The sequence below is a fragment of the Macrosteles quadrilineatus genome, unplaced genomic scaffold (assembly GCF_028750875.1).
Source record: "Macrosteles quadrilineatus isolate MER2022 unplaced genomic scaffold, UCM_ALF_1.0 Scaffold_7__1_contigs__length_78375512, whole genome shotgun sequence".
Lineage (NCBI taxonomy): Eukaryota > Metazoa > Arthropoda > Insecta > Hemiptera > Cicadellidae > Macrosteles > Macrosteles quadrilineatus.
The window spans coordinates 52,444,206-52,459,618 of record NW_026542600.1 but is presented as its reverse complement, the minus strand read 5'-3'; the positions used below and the strand labels follow the sequence as shown (position 1 = coordinate 52,459,618).

General features: G+C 35.4%; 1 protein-coding gene across 1 annotated transcript; it reads right to left on the bottom strand.

Annotated features, from left to right (window-relative positions):
- Positions 1-1,459: 1,459 nt before the first annotated feature.
- Positions 1,460-14,996, bottom strand: LOC128998095 (60S ribosomal protein L15-like). The gene is made up of 5 exons (XM_054424090.1): positions 14,935-14,996; positions 11,758-11,946; positions 11,170-11,306; positions 4,445-4,555; positions 1,460-1,703 (listed from the first exon to the last, which is right to left on the bottom strand). Exons 2-5 carry the CDS (start codon positions 11,927-11,929, stop codon positions 1,509-1,511), a joined length of 615 nt encoding a protein of 204 aa, XP_054280065.1. The 5' UTR covers positions 11,930-11,946; positions 14,935-14,996; the 3' UTR covers positions 1,460-1,508.
- Positions 14,997-15,413: the final 417 nt, after the last annotated feature.

Here is a 15,413-nt window from a genome sequence, read left to right as displayed (position 1 = left end):
AACACCTTCAAACAGGTGATCAAAACTCAAAACGCATATCTACAAGTGCTTTTAGTTTTGTCTCAAGTCTTGATGATCCAAAATTATAGATGAAAAATTACTGTTCTCATAATGATGAATAAGCAGTGATAGAGTTTATTGTAAACCATCACTAATTTTTTTTAACAAAACCAATTCTTTACCAAAAACAAATCCAGGAATTAATGATGTAACATAGAGCACAAGGCCTGGATATTTAGTATTTCTATTGAGGATAGCAGGCTTACCTGAATGGGAAAGTCTAAACTGGCACAAGAGACACAAAACTTTAAAATATTTCACTGTCACTGACAACTATTTCAACCAAGGAAAATGTTTACCTTGTATATCAATTATCAATCATTGAGATGGGGACGCCACCTAGGTGCGTATTTTAACCCAAATATGAGCGAAGGATGAGTGTAGAATGGTGTGTGATGACCTGTGTAGCTTTGTTACTGACTAAGATCAGCGGTTTCATTAGTCAGGATCATTTATTTAAATCCCAATGATCAGGAACAGCTAGGTCCAGTTTCGAACCATCAAAAAGCTACTGACTTTTCTCAGGATAGAAGTCTAATCTGGTAACCTTACCTAACTAACCAAACGATATTATAGAATATTCGATATATCGATCGATATTTTCATTCGGTTGTTTGTGCCAACAGATACGGAAGGCTACACAAAGTATAAAACAAAATAACATTATGTCCGATGAATGATAATCCTGTAATGATTGTATGATAATTGATGTGTGGCTTTCCACACATTTTTAATCAGACTGTTATTTATGTATTATGGTGTTTTGTGTGCAAAGTTTTGTTCCAGTTTGGACTCTTCCCCACTCAGGTAGTTCGGCCACAGTTACTGTGCGCGAAGCCAGAACTGATCCAGGTCTTGGCAGGGGTACTTTTTTGAAAACGTTGGTTTCTTGCTACTCCACGTGACTCACTCAACCCTAACCCTAATTTTTTGGAACTTTATAACCATTAATCAGCTATTAAGACCCATTTAATTGTTAATGAGTGGCGCAATTAGTGTTTGGTACAATAACTTGTTGCATCACTGTCAGTGGCAATGAGACGTTATAAACTAAAACATAACCCCTCATAGAAGTTATGAGTAGTGATTGTTAGTAATTAAAAAACTGTCGTTGGTAAAGTAGTGGTGTATGCAACTCGGGTAAATAGTCTTAAGGACACTCCTAAAAGTTTAAAGGCACTCACCAAGACTCATACCTTAAATTTATAATCGTGTTGCACTATCTTTACGCAATCGTTGCGTAAACAACTACTGTAACAGAACAGTCCAAATCCTCATCATATTAGTTTGTCTAACCTTATATCGTCACATCATTGATTAGTCTAATAATAAAAGTCTGCTTATTTCAAAATAAGGTGTTAATTAGTGTAAACTTTGGCTTCAAAACAGTAACAAAATAAACAATATCAGATTGTATTTTATTATGGAAATAACAAAGTAGTTCACATTTAACGCTTTCTGCGAAGTTGCAGAGTGTTCCTTCTCTTCCAGGCGGCCCGGCGAGAACCTCCGTTGGTCTGAGAGAACCGATGACCTTTGCCCAGGCCTCGCGACTTGCGACCGGCCGAAGTCTTGCCTCTCATCTCACGATGTTTGTGAACTGCGTTGACGATCCAATTGACTTTTGCGTCTCGTCGGATTGCCTGCACATAAAAATATATTATTTTAACAACGACAAAAATTAGGGTTCCTAAAAGAAATTAATAATCTATTTGGTTGTAAAATATTGGAGCCTAAAATATTTGCTTGCTTAAGACTTAATTTTGTACATTGGTTCAAAGGGTTCTTTTCGCCCATTATATCCAAGGAAGAGTTCATTTTTATTTTCGTTAATTGAGCATTTACTCAGGGAGTGCGGCTGGAGCTCAGGCCTATATGCGAGGGTCCCGACTCACGGACGCGCGCACTCAATAATCCGTCGTAATCCCTTGCGTCTGTGTGTGAAGCTTGCATGTGTGTGAGTAGGGGCTGACCCTTTGGCCAGCCGCACTTCCTGAGCCAACAGAGCACAGTTCAAATCTGAGGCCATCATTGTGTTCCTTACTTTATCCACTACTATTCTAGCCGGTTCACTCATGTAGGACAATTAGTATCACCATAGTATTTGAAAACTTTGTGAAAGAAAATTGAAGTACCCGCCAAAAGTATAACTACCTTTTTGGCATTGGATAATATCTCAAGTGTTTAATGTAGAAAATTATGCAAAGGATAGTGGGTGTTTAGAAGTGGTCTCAAGCATTTGCATTATGTTTTTCACGGCATTGGCCGACTGCTGTCATTCATTTGTCTCATTTGAAGAAGTGACCAAGGTTAGAGGAAATTTCAATTCTGATCACGGAGAGACTGGAAGAGAGAGATTGTAGAACTAATACGGGACGTCTCGTATAAGACTATCAAGGTCTAAGGTCAGCCTTGGAAGCCTGCAACACGCCACTCAGTAAGCAAAGTTTCCCCAAATTCAATAACTGTCTCAATGGAAACTTATGAATTCTCGCTGCTAGCTCCATTGAGCAAATGCATACAACCTTCTACCAACTCCCTAAGCCTTATGCTTATTACTTATGCACATTTTCTAGGTCAAAACACTTTTCTGGGGTTGGAACTGGCTACAATAGAGGTGGATGACAAAGGATCACAATGTTTCGGTCTAAGATTTGAACTAACATGTTTGGCTGCGACAGGACCTCGATGAAGACCTTAATTTATGGACAGGTGTTGTAATTTTAACTAATATTGCAAATAATCCTTGTCTTAAATCAATTTGTCTTAAACATGACATAATTCTAACTAGGTCACTTTATAGCCAAAAATATAAATGCAAATTTGTTAAATATTGGAATGATCTTTAAAGAAAGACAAGTATCTTCTTGGACTAATACCAGTTATGCCGAACATTTAGTATCGGAATTGCACACCAACACATCTATTGATAAAAACATGGAAATAGTTTAAGTATTACCAAAAGGTGTTAAGCTTGATGTTAAAGAAGAATTCACCATCTACAAAGCTAAAAACTCGACCCATGTAACATTTTAAACAGAATTCATTCTGGTCAAATATTATATTTGATACTTATATTGACAAGTTACAAATCAAAGAGGTATAAAACAAGAAGAACAAAACAAACTGAAATACAGGTGGCACTCTGGAGAGAAGAAGAACCACCATGATTCAGTCAGTATAATTTAGACAATGGTAGTGATAAGACAGTGCTGGCCAGTCTGAACAGTTTTAATAAGTTTTATATATTTGTATTCCATTTTAACTATTTTATCAATATGACAAGTTCCATATTGTGATTGTGTGTATTATTGTGATTGTAACAGTTTTTTTTATAGAATCTGTTTATATACCACAATGTGTTTATACACTGATGATGTGATTGCATACAAAATGACCTGATGAAGTTCTAAGGGACGAAACTAGTCGCCATACCAACAACTGTGGTTGGCTAAGGTGATGATTGTATTTTATCATTAATATATTCCCACCAAGGATCACAATGAGTAATCTATTTAGGCCTAGTTCTTTAAATAGAGGTTGGACTCTTCACATATTCCTTACACAGGGGCTATAACCATAGTCAAAAAAAGAATGAAATATAGACCGTCAGCCATGCTGCGGTTACCATAGGCTACGTAACTACACAGCGCTCCCAGCGGTGTGCGCCAGAACCTATGGTAACCATGGTAAAACGGCTGAAAGTCTATATTTAATTCTTTTTTTGCCTAAGGTTGCCCCTGTGTAAGGAATATGTGAAGAGTCCAACCACTATTTAAAGTACTAAAATATTACACATCCAACGCTATAACTAACATATTACAAATTTCGGCCGAATTTAACGTCAATTTAACGATCCTTGTTTTTGAAATCCCCCTGTATAAAGAATATACTTCTTAGGCCCTTCAAATTCATTTAATCGAGGTTCCACTCTATTCCTAAAACTTATGTAAGTTTTTAGTAAAAAAAAAACCTTATAAAATAGATTCTTAAACAAGCTTTTACCATCCAAATAAAAAAGTAGCAAGGCAGAAAACCTTGAAACATTTTCTAACGTACCTTACTTTTGTCCAAGATTTTGTTATCAAAAGTAAGGACCATTAAGCAATTAAATCTCAATCAACAAATGTTATTTACCAATAACATAACAATTTGTTCACATATTCAGTAGGCCTATTGTAAGGTGAGAATTACACAAATTGCCTATGATGTAGCACAATAAACAGTATTGCACTAATGTAAGACTACTTTGCAAAGATCAAATTCCGATCTTACACTTCCATTTGCCATGATAAGGCAGTTCTGTTTCCAAACATATTATTTGTAATCTCTCAAGGAAAAAAAGGGTATCCTAACGAAAGTAGGATATATTTTTAGCCATTACCTTGTGGGATGGATCAACGCAGATGACTTCAAAATATTTGTATGTAGAATCCTGGGCGACCCAGTAAGAGTTTAATACTCTCAGACCCCCGCAACGACGTCCAACACGTTCCTGAAATTGAAACGGAAATCGGATTATTCGGGATTATTGCACATAAAACTCACTTCAAACTGTCATTTACTCATCATTTATCGAGCTCTACAACCACGATACACGATACAACTGGATTGTGTGCTGTAATGCTCAGAACTAGGCATGCATCAGGTCCTACTACAGTGGTGAACCACACTGCTGCAGCCATACACTTCATTTGGGGCTACCATTAACTAAATTAACAAACACCCAACTATTTTGATGTGAAATCTATAGGCCTACTATAGTCTCTACAGTTTCAAACAGATTAAAACTGTGTAAATTTACTGTATTAGAAATCAAGATACTGTGGACATAGAGATAAGGTCATAGGACGTAGTGAGTGCAAACATGGTAACGCCGTAAGAGGTCCTTTAAGTGAGTCGAGCAGTCGGACCGAAAATCCAGCACAGAAGGTGAGATCCAGTTGTAGTTATAGAGATCCATGGTGTTATTTACATTACATACAAGATGATTTTACTTTAATATAATGTAACATACCTATATAGTATATATACAGGGTGTACCGTAACTCTCTGGACACATGTATATAGCGTTATTTCTTAGATCAAGACAAACAAATTCCACAATAGGAACATGGGTTAAACGGTTTGAGATACAGCGTTGAGATTTTGCAGAAATGTTAATCTTATTAAGGCTTATCTTTGTTTAAAATTATACTAAAAAATCACTAACCGTTTCAAAATGGCAGCCATTTAAAATATTTTATACCAAATTTCACGAAAACCGTTAACTTTACAAAAAATTTGTAAGTGACAAAAAAGTTTGTAAATTTTACAAAGTGTTCAATGATATCTTATTTGTTAACATTGGATTAATAATAACAGAGAAACATGTTGTTTTCGTAATGTATGACCACTTTTCTCCATTTAAACAATGCTAATACTCCTTTTACATTGTCTAAATATCTTTACAATCATCTGTTATACGTCAATCAGGAGTTTTAAAACATAACAGCTGATTTAATCGTTTGTTTTTGTTATTTGTAAAAGTATTGTTGTCTAAACGTTACTGCAAGTCTTTACTAGTTGCTTACGATTCTTACAACCCAGTTAAAGTAATTATGTAATGAAATGAAATGAAATGAAAAATCCTTTATTTTTTCAGGCAAAGTTAGGGCCACATGGCCCTTCTTACACTTAACCTGAAAATTTTTATGTATTGTTGTGTAAAAATTTATGTATTGTGTTTTACGTTATTAAGTTGGTCGTTTAGTCCTGAATGTGAGCAAAATGAATAGTTACACATCACAGGAGTATTGTTATCACAAGGGCTGCTTCTAAGGAAGTAGGTGGTCTACTTTTTTGGAATGGCTCGTGGCAGTGCAAGAGGAGCGGCAAGATTGTATGCAGAACACTATCCAAACAGGCAATTTCCTACCTAACCATAAGACATTTAGTGCTGTGTACAACAGATTGGGGGAAAAGGGAACCTTTAAGGTAAATATGAGTGACACTGGGCGTGATAGATCAGTTCGTGATGTTGAGATCGAGGAACGCATTCTTGATCGGTTTGAGACTGATCCGTCGGTAAGTGTTAGAGCAGTAGGGCAAGAACTTCGTTGCAGTAAGAACACTGTGTGGAGAGTTTTAATAGGGGAGAAACTTTACCCGTACAGTCCCCAAAAAGTACAAGCCTTGAAACCAGAAGATTTCCCCAGAAGGGTGAACTGTGCTCGCTGATTCTTGGAAAAAGACTTACAATAAAAATAACCCTCGATTTCTTGAAAACGTTCTGTTTACAGACAAAGCTAGTTTTACCAGGGATGGGATATTTAACAACCGAACAAGGCATGTCTGGGCAGAACAAAATCCACATGCTATTTTTGAAGCTGGGCATCAAGAAAAGGTTTCGATTAATGTGTGGGCAGGTATTATAGGAAACTTCCTTGTTGGGCCCTACATTTTACCAAATCGGCTGAATTCACCAACCTACTTGGTGTTCCTTAGAGATATTCTTCTTGAGTTGATGGAAGATGTCCCCCTTTATGTCCCCGAAAATATGTGGTTGTAACATGACGGAGCCCCTGCCCACGATGGCAACATAGTCCGCGACTACTTAAACCTCACTTTTCCAAACAGCTGGATTGGGCGTGGAGGGCCGACACCGTGGCCCGCTCGATCACCCGACCTCACTCCTCTCGACTTTTTTCCTTTGGGCCACAATTAAACAATTAGTTTATAGTACACCTGTACAGGGTGAGTTTCTACTAAGTGCGTTAATTTTTACCAGTTATTCTACTCACTAAAAGGAACAAAAAATGACAAACAAAAATTTTCCATCCCCACTCGTTATGCTGTAATGGCCGATTATGTGAATTTTTAAAATTACCTGTAGTAGTTTCACTAAAACAAGCATAGAAATTAAGCCAATACACGTACAGCATAATAACTTATACCAATTAAAAGAGCGTTAAATTTCCTACAAAACCATTGCAACACCTTTAACATACAACCATATTTTCATCGTTGTATGTCTCACATAACATAAAAAAAGAAGTTTCAAAATTAATTCTTTACAACTTCAAAGTGGTTTTACAACTATACATGCTAATGTGATGTTTTGTCAAATTATGTAAAAAACTTTCCCATTTCATGCCCTTTAAAATAGTGTAACCCATAAGATTATTGCTGTATTAAAAATTTGAAAAAATAGGTCAAAACCGCGTCAAGGTCAGAGTTTTCGGAATCAAAACATTGAACCAAATGTAATACAGTATCTGTTAATTTCTTTGCTATCTTATAATCAGCTGACATCTGATCAGCTGGGTGTTAAACTTTGTTTACAAAACCAGCTGATTTCAATTGTTGGCTTGTAAACATTTAAATTATTAACTATTTCATGAACATACTTGGAAAATATTATAATTGTTTAGTGCTATGTTGGTGTTCACCAACAAAGTGTCTTGATATGATTTTATTTCCCGGGTTCTGTTCTCAAATGCAGCTGTAATCTAACGTGAATACAGTCGTCAGTTTCCTAATAGGTGACTTTCAAATGAACGAATATTCATCAGTGTCCATACAAGTTTCCATGGGCACTAAACATCATTCTGTTGGGAACGTGATACAAGATGTGTATTGTGTATGTGTTTAAGAAGCTGTGTCAGATGTGTTGGGGTGATTTGAGGACGATCCACGGACAAGAACAATGACAGTTTCTCGTGACTTAGGTATTTCTCAGCTATTGAGAAAGGAAAAATTGCATCCCTACGATTTTACACGAGTACAGATTATTGAACCAAGAGATTGTCTACAGAGACTTCAATTATGTCGCTCTGTTAGTTGACTTGATCATCGTGACTTCCTCAAGTCGATTTTGTGGACAGACGAATCCAAGTTTACTCGGGATTGTATTTACAACATCCAATGGACATCACTATGCTACAGAAAACCCACATGTGATACACCAGTGTCGAAACCAAACAAGATTTAAGTTGAATAGATTACTCTAAAACCAGTTAGTTGGCCCTTTCATTGATCTTCCATATTCATTAAACTGCTGTCAGTATCTCAACGTCCTTACTAAAACTCTACAAAGGCTCGATGAAGACGTCCCGGTTTAAAAGTATTAACCTAGATTTTTATCAAATTTATTATGAATTTTTGTCATAGAATTATAAAATAATGAAATAGTTAATAATTTAAATGTTTACAAGCCAACAATTGCAATCAGCTGGTTTTGTAAACAAAGTTTAACACCCAGCTGATCAGATGTCAGCTGATTATAAGTTAGCAAATAAATTAACAGATACTGTATTACCTACATTTGGTTCAATGTTTTGATTCCGAAAACTCTGACCTTGACAAGGTTTTGACCTAATTTTTCGAAATTTTAATACAGCAAAAACCTTATGGGTTACATAATTTTAAAGGGCATGAAATAGGAAAGCTTTTTACGTAATTTGACAAAACATCACATTAGTATGTATAGTTGTAAAACCACTTTGAAGTTGTAAAGAATTTTTTTTGAAACTTCTTTTTTATGTTATGTGAGACATACAACGGTGAAAATATGGTTGTATGTTAAAGGTGTTGCAATGGTTTTGTAGGAAATTTAACGCTCTTTTCATTGGTATAAGTTGTTATGCTGTACGTGTATTGGCTTAATTTCTATGCTCGTTTAAGTGAAGCTACTACAGGTAATTTTAAAAATTCACATAATCGGCCATTACAGCATAACGAGTGGGGATGGAAAATTTTTGTTTGTCATTTTTTGTTCCTTTTAGTGAGTAGTATAACTGGTAAAAATTAACGCACTTAGTAGAAACTCACCCTGTAGAGAGTGAGATGGACTTAGTAACTCGAGTGGTTGAGGCAGCCGCGATAATAAAAGAAGATTATGACCAAGTTTTTGGACATGTTCAATGATCCATGATTGATCGTTTTAGATTATGTAACCGAGTTGAAGGTCGTCATTTTGAACAGTTGTTGTAGGTACTTGTAAATAAATGTAAATGTAAATAAATGCAAATTTAAATAAATGTAGGCCTCTTGTAAATAAAGAAGGACCATAAGGTATTGTCCAATTGTATTTATTAATTACAAAACAAATGTTTACATTATTAATGTTTTTTTTGTTTTTTTTATTTAGTGAAAGATTAATGTTAATTATAATAAACAACAACTTATACTTTGTACCGAGGGTAGTTAGTATAATTTGAAATTAACAAAACAAAATCATATTATTTAACCATTGGCTAGGAAAAGATGTAAAGTAAATAATAGTTTTCAAATCAATTTTTAATGCTTTTTACAAGAAAAGAAAACAAGTAAAGTTTATACAGACCTGTCGAGTTTTGTTCTAGGAGAAGCACATTTTCACAAGGAGTTGTAAGGATCTTAAATCCACTTTTAATTATTAGAATTTGTAGAGAATAGTTTTTATCGGTTTTGTGTGATGTTTTCAGACAGAAATCAACCACATTGATATTGAGATTGACTTCTTGTTCACCTTCTTATGATTGGTCCAGTAGCTTTTGCACCACTTCTAGTTGCTTTGCATGGTATCTGCTAGTGCCAGTTCTGACCATTAAACCAGTGTCTCTGATTAAAGTAAGACCTTTCCACTATTTTATTATTTAGTACAAGATTTGGGAGTAATAAGACCAATATGGATTTTATTTGGAAAGTGTATTTGGTGTAATTTGAGAAACGTAAAATATATATGTATTTGGCCTACCTTGTCTTTTAATTTATCTCACTTCTACTACCAGCTTGAATTAGATTCATCCTAAATTGAAGTATACTACCTAATTGGCTACATGGTAGGGGTATAACTTATAAATAACAAAAATGATAAAATCAGCTGTTTTGTTTTAAAACTCCTGATTGGCGTATAACTCTTTTATTTATTTGTTAACGGTTGCACCATTTTTACATGAATAATACAATAATTTTACATGCAGAAGAAGCAGAAAAAAATCACAGGCCAGTACAAAAGTTAATCTGTTGTAAAGATATTTAGACAGTGTAAAAGGAGTATTAGCATTGTTTAGATGGAGAAAAGTGGTCATACATTATGAAAACATTCTTTGTTATTATTAATCCAATCTTAACAAATAAGGTATCATGAAAACTACGTAAAATTTAAAACTTTTTTGTCTCTTGCAGTTTTTTTGTAAAGTTAACGGTTTTCGTAAAATTTGGCATCAAATATTTTAAATGGCCGCCATTTTGAAACGGGTAATGTTTTTTTTAGTATAATTTCTAACAATAATAGGTCTTAAGAAGATAAACATTTTTGCAAAATATCAACGCTGTATCTCAAACCGTTTAGGAGTTATTCGATTTTTTGTAAAAAACACATAATTGCCGACAGTCGGTAAACTAGTCACCACAGACCCATACCCTCTGCATACACCCATAGGTTTGCTGCACATACCCATATTCCTATGGTGAAATGTGTTTGTCTTGACCTAGGGAATAACACTATATACATGTGTCCAGAGAGTTATGGGACACCCTGTATATATATATATATATATATATGTCCGTCTGGACGATAACTTAAGTAGTTTTTGTCCGATTTTGATGAAATTTGGTTTGAAGGTGTAAGGCGGGATAACTTGAATGAGTTCGCGAACCAGCATGATCGGACCATGGGAACAGGGTTTAATGGGGTTTTATGGGGTAAAAATTGGTTTTTCTCATTTTTGATACTCAAAACAAAAAATTTCCCAATTTCTCTGTAGACCTTCTTAAAGAGCTTAAAAAAACAAATAATTAAGTATATCAAAGTTTTTTTGTACGGTTATTGGTTAGGCCTACAGAGAAAACTAAAAAAAATTTAAATTCCCATGTTATTCTTGTGGAGAATATTGTAAAATGTTGTAGTTTGCTGGTTTATGGATATTTTGATCAAACTTGGCAAAATTATTGATTTTATACTAAGCTATAATTATTTTACTAAAAACACACTTTTTTAGTTTCCTTGTAGCAGCAAACCTAGGTACTCGTTTAACCTAATGTTTTAAAAATAGATTACCGGTAATTGAAAATGAATTCGGGCAAATGGAAATTTGCTTAGACGGCAGGTTTGCTGCGGTGGGGGTATTTTATGAATCTACTAACCTCCGCAACAGACTGCAAATTACGGGTCGGTTTGAGTTGGTTGACTCCATGGCTCTTAGGTTTGCCGTAAGTAGCTCCCTTAGGAACTGGGCGTTTGCGGCCTCCTCTGCGTACTCTGATACGGAATATGCAAAAACCTGAAAAAATTAAATTTAGGTTTGATTCTTATTACCATTGCTTAATGCTTACAAATCTTATTGTCTACTTATGTACTAGGCCCATTTGGAGAAAAGACTTAATCCAACAGGATTATGTTTAGGAAAAATTTAAATCCATAGGTACTTGTGCTAGAGAAAATAGTACACAAAAAAATTGATTGAGAAAAATTGAAAAAAAGACAAGGAGATTTTATAATTGTGCTGTTACTATTCCAAGATCATAAGTTATCAAAGGATACTGAAAATAGATCATTAATTGTAAGCTCTAACTTTTAATTATATAACGAAACAAGATTCTTTTTAAGTATAAATCATACTTATCTTTTAAATTCACTAAATGTAAAATTAGAGGTTTGAAATCAAATATCCTTTATTATGTCTGTAATAAATTAGTCAAAATTAGAATGACAAAATAGCCAAAGATAATTACCTTCCTTATTTCTATATCCGAGTCGCCTTGCCTTATCAGGGCGGGTGGAACGGGGCGCTCGATGCATTTTAGTCATTTGGCGGTATTGCCAGACTCTGATTCGAAGCAGAAACCTCAACACATCGCTTTGCTTCTTGCGATATAACTCCTGAACATATTTGTAGGCACCCATTTTGATGCCTGGCCGATCTGTAATAGAACAATAAAATGTTAGAGTACATCTAAACTTAATTAATTTGATGAATTATATACACAAAAGAAAAACTGTAACAATGTTTTTACTTGAAGCTAAAACGCTCTTATAACTGCAGTGGAAAGCACTAAATGTATTAATTTGCAACTGGGGTAATGGGTTAGAGAGCCGATTATTTGGTCAAAGATTTATAACTACCTACCTTCCAGTTGGATGTCAGTTCAATTGTCACATCTTACCTAACTCTGCAAAGACTCTTCATTCAGAGACATTCATTAACTTATATGGCTTTGATTTAAAAAAAAAAATTATAGGCTATCTACGAGGATGTCTATCGAGCTCCCATTTCAGCCAAGCAAGCTAATTCAAACCTGAGACCAACATTGTGTTCCTTACTTCATCCACTACTACTACTCTAGCCATCCCCCAACCCTATGGGACAATTAGTCTCCTCATAGTAATCAAAAACGAAAAAAAATTTACACTCCCGCTAAGTATGAAGTGCATTCCGTGATAAGCTTTCTGTAAAAGGAGGTAAATACTGTTGATTATCAACTGTTGCCAATTGACAGGTGTAGGCCTATATAAAAGGTGTTGGCATTTTTTCATAGTCAGCCATTTTTGAATAATTTAGGCTTAAGAAATTAAAATGGCCGCCATTTTGACATTTTAAGGTGAATCAAGATAAATCATTTTTATAACATGGGTCTCTCCTACCTTAACATACATACCAAGTTTCATAAACATCGGTTGGAAAAGTCTTAAGATAAATATTTGTATGTAATGAATACAAAATGGCGGATATCTGGTTAACGAAGCGATTTTGGAAAAAATGTTATTATTAATTTTCTGTTTATTTTGACTTATGGAATCACTAGGTAAAATATGTCCCCACCTTTTTTGAGCACCCTGTATAAGCAAAGTGTTTCGAGGTAGAAAAGGTGCACAAGTGGCTTAGGATGTTTGTCCGTTACCATCGAGTCAGTGACTGAATTTCCGAAAGCTTTGCTTGCTAATCGGTGGATTTCAGACTTTCAACGCCGATTGTGGTCCTTGTTAATTTTACAGAAACGTTCACTGTTAGTTCGATAAGTTACCATCTCTTTAATAGTCATACAATCATCCGCATGCACAATTTCCCAAACTTTGTTTACTGATTCTAACAAGACTGAGGAACAATAGCAGTCAGCCGACACAATGGAAAACATTGTGCAATTGTTTAAGACCAGCTCGAAATACCTCCACCCATTGTGTACATCTTCTACATGCAAACCATTAACTCCACTTTACGTCTATCCAGAAGTGAGAGGAGGCTGGTGTGGGCTGCCAAGCACCCTAACTCTGCTCCCTGCAAAGCCAGTTCCTCCGGGAACTAGGATGCTGGGAAAAAGCAGGGCAAGGGTGGTACCCCCAAAGCTGACTCTAATGAAGCCTCCAGGAAGAAAGGTGGAGGCTGTGCTGACACAGCCACAAAGGATTGGCTGGTCAAGCAAGTTCAGGAGCTGAGTCCTTTCAGGGAAATCTCGCTACGGCTTGCCCCAGCCAGAGACCTTGTAAAAGCTGTGAAGGTATATTTATGTGCCCAGCCCTACAAGGTCTGCGTATGAGATCCCTTGGCCTATTGATGGGAGATCAAAGGGAAGAACAGGTTACCATAGTCAAAAGGCCCTCACGGTTCACCAAGGACCTGGGATTTGACGGAGAATGAGGACCTGTGAACGAGGGTGCACAATAAGCTGTTCTAGCTGCGATGCAATCCCATGGTAACTTGTAAGCCTGGCCCTCTGTTAAAAAAAATAATAAAAAGAAACTATATACGTGAATTTTTCTCCAACTTTCAAGCAGAGTTCTTTAGCATGAAATTGAGATGTTAATAAAATGATTCAGATAAATGTATCAATAAATTGAGCTAATAATAATTAGGCCCATGACACTCCGAAACTGACATGAGCTGTGCTAACTTTTGTGTTTGATGTTTTATGACTCTCAAGTCGTATGAATGTGCAACTTGCACGCAGACGATTGATAAAATCTGCAGGTACACACGAATATGACAGAATTGGAGCAGTGTTCAAGTCATATCCTAGTGAAAGATTAGTTTTGGTCTCTCTCAGACAGGCCAAAATTGCTCGTCTGTTGTGCTGTTGGTGGGGATGGGGAATTGACTCATGGGCCTAAAAAACTAGCAAGTTGTACCTCAATACGACAGAAGTCGGTGTGTGTGACGGGCCTTAAGTTAAGATAAAGAGAGGGAAATTTCTACTATAAATAACTTTACATTAAATTTTACCTGAAGATCTGAGAGGTTAGGCCTAAGTTATCCTAGGCCTATGCAAAAGATAAATCTAAATTTTAATTTTTTTTATGGCTTTGACGAATGAACTTAGCATCCATGGTTACATATAATGAATTGGCATAAGTTAGCTGAGGGTTTTGCTGATAATAAAAACATTAAGTTTACAGTAATGCTAAAACCTAGTCAATATGACTTTTTTATTTTAAATTTGTATTTCAAATGTTAGTTGATAGTTAGTCTTGGTAAAGTTGACTTGGCTAATCCATGTACATTGTCAATCTGGCTAAATAAATGAGTTATAGAGTTACTACAGTACTTTTAAGGTAACTTAGACCATTGAATTTTGACTTGAAAAAATATTTATCTTTGAAATGATAATAGTGTAAGGCGTATGAAAATAGATCATATGATTTTTTTATGTGCCTATTTCAACATGTGTGAAGGTACAAAGCTATAAAACTATAAAAGCTGTCAAAATAGGGTTGTTGTTTTATTTCCTAATGCAGGCTAGGGTATAGCTGTGCTTAACCTAAATGTCAGTATTCAATGGGGAAATTAGATAACATAAGGTTTTAAAGTGTTATTAGTAAGAAATGTCGCTGATCAAGAGAACCATCCAAAATGAAATTTAATATATACTAAAAGAGATTAAAGTGGATAAAATTGTTCGATGTAAATACTAACTTACTTTTTAGTTTTTTCGCTTTAGCACTTTGCAGAATGCAGACAGGAAAAGAAGAAGTCTTTCCCCCCTCTACTTTCTAATCACAAAACAGCATGCAGGCTAAACTAAAACTTTTAGCTCGTACAACAGCTTCTTTTTCCTACAGTCACCCGACAAAGTTGGCTTCCTTGTACTGTTTATAGTACAGAAAGCTGCTAATTGCTGCATATTTATACTTTGCCGTACGGTTTATACTTTGCCGCACGGTTTATACTTTGCCGCACATCAGGATTCCAACGAAACAACACAAAACAGCGTGGTTCTATTATGCACGTAATCCGTGTACGCTTGGAAATAGGTTGGCAACACTTAAAGATAATAATACTATGAGCAGCCGATTGACTATTATAACTACGATTTAACCTGTCATTTCGTGTTTATAGTTTAGGTATTTCTGAACTTTCTGGACTTTTCATTTAAACGTTTTAAAAACATTCCTACGA

Coding starts and splice junctions, on each gene's coding strand:
- LOC128998095 (XM_054424090.1), bottom strand. CDS start 11,929: ATGGGTGCCTACAAATATGTTCAGGAGTTATATCGCAAGAAGCAAAGC. Junction 4,556..11,169: donor ATTTGCAGTCTGTTGCGGAG/GTTAGTAGATTC, acceptor TTTCAATTTCAG/GAACGTGTTGGACGTCGTTG. Junction 1,704..4,444: donor GCGTTGATCCATCCCACAAG/GTAATGGCTAAA, acceptor TTTTATGTGCAG/GCAATCCGACGAGACGCAAA.